Source organism: Halichoeres trimaculatus, unplaced genomic scaffold (genome assembly GCF_033239565.1).
Source record: "Halichoeres trimaculatus isolate MK-OKI-2021-1 unplaced genomic scaffold, fHalTri1.1 fHalTri1_scaffold_4, whole genome shotgun sequence".
Lineage (NCBI taxonomy): Eukaryota > Metazoa > Chordata > Actinopteri > Labriformes > Labridae > Halichoeres > Halichoeres trimaculatus.
Window position 1 is genome coordinate 20,159,475 of NW_027437182.1, and position 8,673 is coordinate 20,168,147.

The following is an 8,673-nucleotide window of genomic DNA, read 5'->3' on the forward strand; positions in this document are numbered from 1 at the left end:
CTGTCTGCGGTTTCTGGAAATTACTTGTGCCTGTATGCCTCGGGAGTTGTTGCAGTCCTCTAACAGGAAAAAAAATCTGTTACTGCAGAGGGAAAAGAAGAGCCTGCTGAAGCTGCTGTCCAATAAGAAGAAGTCTCGTCCTTCACCACCCTCCTCACCCACCCTGGAGGCGGAGCAGGCTGCCGCTGGAGAGGTGCTACATGGTGCAGTGGGCCCTGAGACCTCCCCTCCCTCTGAGCCGGAACCTGCTGCTGCTGCTGCTGTCGCCTCTGCCTCTTCATCATCATCATCCTCCTCCTCTGCCCCTGAGCCCTCCTCCCATCGGAAGAGCAGCCCTCTTGATGGATGTGCACCCATTGCTCCTCCCCCGCGCCAGCCGTGCTCGTCTCTCTTATCTCAGCAGCATGACGCACGGCCCATCATATGTGAGAGGTACAGAGGCTGAGATCCACGTTTTGATTCACCTTATTTGTAGGAAGTCTAAAAGAGCGCAAACTTTTTTCTCAGTGTGATTATAAAAAAAGTTTAGTGCAATGATGCAACTTAGAGCATTTTTCCATCATTCAGTTAATATCATGAGATTAATCTTTTAACTTGAGCAGAAGTTCACATCAAGTCAAGACTCAGAAGCCCGCACGTGAAGGGTCTCTTGATGTCTTGCATGCAGCATAGATGTTGGAGTTCTAATCAAAAACAAACATCCAATAAGCTCTTGGCAAGACTTCAACAAAGCATCCTGTTTTACTCCTTCCTGATGAGGCTATATTTACTCATTTTATTTAACAGTTTGCTGGAGAGCAAAGTTTCTTCACTTAGCGTCTCCTCAACAATGAGTCAGACTGCTCATGAGAGTAACAGACAGGTGAATGTGATTGCTAACGCTGCACTGCAAAAACTGAAATCTTATCAAGTGTTTTTGTCTTATCTTCAGTAGAAAATTCCTTTTTAGACTCAATACGAGCCACATTCACCTGACCAGTCCAGAAAAATGTCTTGTTTCAAGTTATTTAAAGACAAAAATGAGGTCTGAGTTGCTTGTAACCAGTAAAAAAATCTGCCAATGGAACAAGACAAAAGTTACTTGTATTAAGACATTATTCTAGTCTCAAGGTTATTTTCAAGCTATTTTTTCTTGTTCCATTGGCAGATTTTTTTATTGGTTACAAGCAATTCAAACCTCATTTTTGTACTCTGATAACTTGAAACAAGACATTTTTCTGGATTGATAAGTTGAAAGTGGCTCATATCAAGTATAATAAGACAATTCGTACTTAAAAAAAGACAAAAACACTTGAAAAGATTTCAGTTTTTTGCAGTGTGATGCTGTCTTACTAGGGATTAGTACCTTTCACATTGAAACAATATGGCACTGATGCCCGGTACCTGGCAATCAAAACCAGTTATCAATGGCACCAATTTTTGTTACTTTTGTGTGTTTGTGTGGTAATAAATATTAAACTGTTTAGTGATAAAATCCCTAAGTTTTTTTATTTAACATATATATTTCTCAATTTATTAACTTGCAATGCTGTGTTCATGTCCAGCATGGAAATTCGCCTACTTTTCCACTCCCTGAAGGTTACAAGGATGCGTTTTGGTACCTTACCATGGTACCATTTGATTTTAAATGAATGGGTACTCAGTACTACAAACAGAATTTGGTTGGTACCTATAAAAGTAGGTTAGGTAAAAGGGGGTTGAGGCAGACACTAACACTGACACATATGTATTGAGGCCCAGAAGTGACAATTGAGTAGGATTATTCCACCAAGAATTGACTCTTTTTGGATGATCCTGATCCATTGTAAAAGAAAGCATGAACACCAACCATAATGCACCTGTGATAGACCTATATCAGATGATAATGGTTTACGGGTCTTCAAACTCATCACTTGGTTTCTAATAGCTTAAAGTTGTTTTTAAGTTTAGACAAAGTTCCTGGTGAAATTATTGGAACACATCTTTGGTGATGTTATGCAACCAGGCCCAGCAGTGTTTCCCTTATTGTCTGAAACCGGGTGTTATTTCTGTCTTGTTTACCAATTAAAGCAAATAACACAAGTCCCCCTCAGCGAATAATCTTTTTGCTCTCAGCATAACACTATGAAAGTTTTCTGTGTCAGTCCCTGACTGTGTCTCTGCCCGTCCTCCACAGGTACAGGGTGGTGGTATCGTATCCTCCCCAGAGCGAGGCGGAGCTGGAACTTAAGGAGGGCGACATTGTGTTTGTTCACAGGAAGAGAGAGGACGGCTGGTTCAAAGGCACACTGCAGAGGAACGGCAGGACCGGACTGTTCCCTGGCAGCTTTGTGGACAGCATCTAACACCCATTCACACACACATACGCACACACATAAGTACAGTGAAACACTCTCACCATGACCCTGCTGACTGCTGCTAACCTCTCTACAGTGTGTCATCGCACAGACCAAACCCATCAGCTCTTAGGAGGCTGCTGGGACAGAACCGTGGTGTTGTGAGAGCGCTGCAGAGATGAACTTAACGTGTTAGCATTGAAAGCACAGAGGACAGAGTACGAGGAGAGCACACTACTCATGAACTTTCTCCTTTTTGTTGGTTATTTATATCTTTGTAACAATTCAGCTGTTAAATGTGTGCCTTGTACTGTGTTCCTCACTTTATTGTACATAAGGACACAAAGATGATTAGTCCTAAAACAAGAAGTATGAGCTGTGGATAAAGATATATTACGCATTTTAACTTATTGCATAGATTGGCCTTTTTGTAGGTGGTGCAACACATTATGGGGTTAAGCTGGCAAATGCCTTATGCCATTTATCCGTTACTACTTCTGCTACTTACTTTCCCCCTTTCTGACCGATGAAGGTTTTAACATCTTTTCAGTCCAGGAGTAGGACAGGGCTGGGCATTTTGCTGGAACATCAGTAGAAACACAGAATTTCAGGTTAAGAATCTGTCATTTCATCATTTTTACCTGGACGCCGGCGCTGTGAGCTTAGCTGTAGCTAAAGTTAAATCAGCTCATTGCTGGTTTATTAGGATGCTTTGATTTAGAGAAGGTTGATCGAAAAGTCTCAGTATGAAAAGTGAGTACAAAAAACGCAAGTGTTTCTCTGACTTCTGGAGATGATGAGGGGCTGTGAGCCAAGCTGCTGCTCACAGCAGCTTGCTTCTAGTTTGCTTTCTCAGTTGTAAATTGTTAAAGAATATTCAGCAGCAGCAAAATAATTCCCCTTCTTCGCCAACCACACAGATTAAAACCTGCAAAAGTAAAAATTAGCAAAGCAGTTGTCATAAATATTCAGTGTTTAAAACCTCTGGAGGGGCTGCTAACAGACCTGCAGCTACATGATTAGTACTTCTTCAGCAAGCAAAAGAATTAAGAGGAAATAACCAGCCGCATTTTGCATCCAAAGTCGACCACATCATCTGATTTGATGTCCTAAAGAGGGCATCCTGCTGCCCAGCCCTAATGAGTCAGTCAGATCTCCCAGATCCAAACAAACGAGCAGTGTCGCCATCACTTCTCCTGCGCTGTAGGAAAACCCCTCTGCAGGTCTGATGGCACAGGATTGATCAGCAGCATTGCACAACTCGGAGCATGTGAAAATTGCACACTTAACAAAACATCTCCCCTGGCCTCTCCTCCAGTCGAGAAAGTGCCAAGAACTGTTACCTGCAGCAATCAAATATTTGCATGCGAGTAGCGAAGCCTTGTGCAGGAGATAAATGTGGGCTGGATGTGTGGCAGGACTGTTTGGTAATGCCTTTTTAATATGCTAAAAGCACTCCAGGACAGACTTCACAGTCAGATATTGCTTACTTTGTACCTTCTTTGTATTTACTGACCATGAGTAGCTTCTCTCTCACACCCAGACGTAGCTCTGCATCACGAGGGCGACAAAAACATTTCAGTGACGATGCACAACAGATTCATTTCAGTGTATATTTATGTTTATTTACAACTCCACAGAGGCTGACGGCTGCTGCTGCTCTCAGAGAAACTAACCTGTTTTTGTTTTGTTGTACACTATTACTCATTCCTAATGTGACTTGTGGCAATAAAAACACAGCTAGCTAAAGCACAGAATGTTTGCCTAAAGGAACATATCATGGTGTCACTCCACAGGAGGAGGTGTGTAGTGTAAAGAGACGGTTTTGTGGAAATCTATCTCTTTGACCCCCCTTGTTTTTTTGTTTTTTTTTTGTCCTTGGGTTTCGGCGTACATTTCATCTATACAGGTTATTAAATCTTAAGTGTTGTAAGGACTTGAATCACTGTAGGATGTTATTGTGGTTGGAGGGCTTTGATTTGTAGTTTCGGTGTTTGTTGAACATAAGGACTCAGAAGTTGTAGAATTAATACTCTGGAGGATTAAAGCAGATCAGATTTAATTTATGTGACATTAAATAAATGAATAAATTCTCCAAAAGAAAGAAAAACTGAAGTAATGGGCTGACCCCACAACACTTAATGTGATGTGACTTAATCATCTGATCTTCAGTGAGTCCTCGAGGCTCGAGGGGGGATTTAAACACTTAAAGTTGAGGCAATTTGTCCCAAGAATGAACTTACAGACTGAGTTGGACCCGTAGTTTCCAATTTTTTGAGTCTTTTGATGTTAATTGAGGGGGACCACTGTGTAGCTGACTGCTGGAATATATTGTAGTTTGTTTGAGTGTGGAGGAGGATGGTACAAATCACTGTTAGGGCCTGTTTTTGTCTTTCGTCTTTCTGATTTGATTCTTGTGTAGAATTAACCTGATATGTTGCATCGTTGTCTTGGCAATCACCACACCGACCTCAGGCTCTGTGCTCGACTTTTCCTCTGAGTGTCTTTTCATTTCACTGTTAAGCCTTTAATAGAAACGTCTAACTTAACGCCAACTCAGATGTTACACATTTATGCACTATAACGACATTTCTAATCGTATGTATTGTTCATGCATAGGCTGCACAGTTCTGAAAGCATCAAGCATTTTTTTTAAAGGAGCGTTCTGGTGTTTTTTAAACTTGGGCTACAGATTATGTGGGTGCAAAAAGTTTCTGAACTGCTTCTGAGGATTTTTGTAGGATGTAAAAGCAGCAGAGTTACCCTCAGAGGGCAAACGCACAAGATCAAAAACCTGCATGCTGTTGCCTCTGACAGGCTCAGATTATTGCTTTAACTGTTTGACATCATCACAGAAAAGATCCCACTCTGTTAAACAACCAGACTCCACTAACGAAAGCAGCCTTTGTGCCCTGCAGAGCATGGGACTTGCTGATCTGCCATGGTGATTTGTTAGTTTGTTAAAGCATTTAAGTAGCTTTTATGTTTTAACGGACAAATCAAATACAGTGCAGTATACTTCAAACATGATGTAACAAAGAGGAAAACATCTGATCAAGCCTGAAGTAGAGCAGTACAGTGCAGCAGAGGCTTTTCTAAGTGGAGTTTGGTGGCTTTGATGAACAGCTGATTAACTATTTGGGGAAACAATGTCACGTTGATGACACACACTTAAACTCCTTCATAATATCTGTGCCTGTCAGCAGGAAAACAAGTGATGTGGTGTCACAGCTGCAGGTTTTAGAAACATATTTTGAGCTAATTCAACCTTCAAAGTCATTTAGACTCAAAATGAAAAAATAAAATAAAATAAAACCCAGATTTAAAAAACTGGAACCTCCTTTGACAGTTAATAAAACATATTTTCACTTATTGGGACGGAGGCAACAAATGTTTGCCTGATTCAACACAACAGATTTTCCTCATGCCAAGGTGACTTACTTGATTTTTTTTTCTTCTTTTTGTCTGTAGTTAGTCTGTTGTATGTCTGAAAATGGTGAAACTGAAATCATCTTATTTGGCACAAGTCTCTTATGTGAAAAACATTCTGAAGTATTTGAGGGAATAGCACATTTTGTAAAAATCGCTATAACAATAAAAGCTAATGGTTTCCATAACTCCTTCAGGCTGACTCATTGTTTCATGACTGTAATGAAAAGCTGTTTTCTCTGCTGAATGTCTGTTATGTTGGTCATTTGTTGCCGGGGCAGAAATGTCTAACCGCGGGTTTTGTCCAAGATGTAGACCTTTGATGACAGGACTGAGTAATCGTGTCCTTGTCGAGCTTTCTCTCTTTTTCCTCGCCACAAAGCTGGGATGGCCTGAAACATAAATGCTCTGAGCTAGACTGAAAGTAAACACTCATACCATAAATTAACAATAAACAACACTTATTCCTCATTAAATATGTTTGGAGAAAATCTCGCTACATGTGTTGATAAATGGTCCTTCCTGTACAGGAGCTCCCCCGGTGACTTGCAGCAGAGCTGCGTGTTGTAACGAGAGGTGAGTCTTCCCAGCGTGTTCAGCCGGGGAACACTGACAGGAACTGACAAGCACCCAGAGAGGTCATTGTGCTGCACACGGGTCCCTGTGGAGGATGGGCTACCATGGAGAGAAGTTATTCCAATGTCTGATCATCAGACTACACTGAGCAGAGACAAAAAGATATTTCACAGCCCGTCTTTATCTGTGAAATGACACATTTTCTTCATAAATTATGATCATCCAGTTTGTTTCCATCTGTTTATAGCAGACAGTGAAAGCAGATGCATGTAAGTGCATCTTAAATCTACAACGTGTGTGTAGATAAGAGGCAGTAATATTGGTTGCAAAGGTTGTTCAGAGAAGGTCAGAGATTTCTCAGTGATGTTGGATGCTTTGAGCGTGCCCGCTGGTTCATGTCACTCAATGAAAGGTCAAGTTCTCCTGGAGCTGTGTACTCAATCAGATAACAGATAATAGGTCAGACATTTGGATTCCTTCAATGGGTTCAGGTTGAACTTGTTCTTATGATGTGAAATTCCTCAACTGATAACCAGAAACGGACAGAAGTACATTTTTTTAAAGTGTAGTTTAAAGCTCAGGTAAGGAACTTTATGTTTGTTCTGTTCTTGGCGCCCCCTATGGGCAGAGCAGCCATTGCTGCTTTCACACATATGTTTTGACTCTTATGCCAAGATAATTAAGAATCTGCGCTGAGGAACATGTAAATATAAGCTGTATCAGCTCAATGTGACTCCTCCCCTCACCAGTGGTTTCGGACATTAAAAATAACTTCATAAAAATTGACACTGCTGTTGTTGTTATGGCCTTTTGTTGCTTTTGCAGGTCATACAGAGACATCATTACTAAACAAAGTCCTTTTTATTACAAACTAAAAATCCTTAAAACAAAGACAAGAAATAAAAAATAAAACAGAAACAAACATTTTATTCACTACATACCAGACCTTTCTATGTACAGTATATAATCTTTTCTGATCCTAAAGTGTATTTTCCTTAAAGTTGATTTCCAATATTTTAGATCCATTCTATGTCCTTTTTTTTACACACATAAACTGATTATACAATTACTTTTTAACCTTTTTTGCAGCTAAATGTTAGTCAACCAAATAAACATTTAATCATTTCCAATATCCATAAATATTTACAGGAGGCAATCACGTATAAACCAAAAAATGTCATTACTTATCGTCTCAAATCTTTTTTCTTAATTATACCTCTTATATTTCCACACTTTATTCACTAATTGATCACCAAGTTTTTTAAATTTAATTTTGTTTATTTATTTTACTTTTTAAAGGTTATTCTACAGTTTAAAACCCTTGACGTTCTTTCAATACCTTACACAGTTTCTCTTTTGAACAACACAATGACGCCTTACATAAGAAATACTTTAAAAAATAAACAGTAGTCATGAGTAATATGATGAGCTGGAACCTGCTCTCAGGCATATCCCCTAAAATTTCTTCAGAAAATCCCAGAACAGAAATCTTAAAGGTTAGAGTCCTGCAGTCTGAACTGAAGCTCACTCTGTTTGGTTTGTGCTCAGCTCAGCAGGTCATAAATATCAGAGTTATCTCAGGATACTGAAGTGATAAAAAGGGTTTATATTGTGTGTCTAATTCTGTACGTGCATTTCTAGTCACAGGGCTGTTATGTGTGTGTGCCTATGCATGCATTTGTGTGTTTGTGGATGAGACAGCAAAACACAGTTTTGTTGACAAGAATCATGAAATCACAAAGGTGTGAAAGAGGATAATAATGCCTCGTTGTTCATGGAGCTGATCTGAATACAAATGAAGCTCCGTCCCTGTCTCCGACACACACAATGACAAAGTTTAGTCATTAACACTCATATTGAATAATTCATGCAAATAAAACAGTTAGTGTTGGTGGTGTTTTTCTCTGCTGCAGCATGTGTATGATTCATTCTGTCAGCTTCAGTGTCACAGGTTGGGAATGTGATTGAACGTCAGAGAATCAATCCTGCAGAATGTCACAGCGTGATGGACCGTCCAGGTGCAGGCCGAGGCCACACATTCACATCAACATTACTCACTGTTTCACACCAGTGACAGTTCAGCTGCATGAGAAATATGTTTCCATCAGGAACAGTGATGCATGAAGCAAACAGGAGCAGAGACGGCTGCAATTAACAATCAGTGAGCTATTACAGCACGCAGGATAGGACACTCCGGTCAGGACAAATAATTAATCTTCTTAACTCAAAGAGAACCTATTAATCCTGGAAAATATGAGCTGTATAATAATAACACAGTTCATGTTCGTGTCCTTATATAAAAGCAGTCAAGGAATGTTAATGAGGTATAATAAAGTTACTGCAGACATCAATC

At 40.0% G+C, this 8,673-nt stretch overlaps 1 protein-coding gene across 3 annotated transcripts in view; it reads left to right on the plus strand.

Moving 5' to 3' along the window:
• Positions 1-6,114, plus strand: part of sh3rf1 (SH3 domain containing ring finger 1) — a 73,928-nt gene extending 67,814 nt beyond the window's left edge. The window contains exons 10-11 of one of the 3 annotated variants that reach the window (XM_074668906.1): positions 89-432; positions 2,156-6,114. In XM_074668906.1, the coding sequence (XP_074525007.1) occupies positions 89-432; positions 2,156-2,324 (513 nt within the window). In that variant the 3' untranslated portion in view covers positions 2,325-6,114. The remainder of the gene's footprint in view (positions 1-88; positions 433-2,155) is intronic. The other 2 variants (XM_074668905.1, XM_074668904.1) reach the window with 2 other exon arrangements.
• The last annotated feature ends 2,559 nt before the right edge of the window (positions 6,115-8,673 follow it).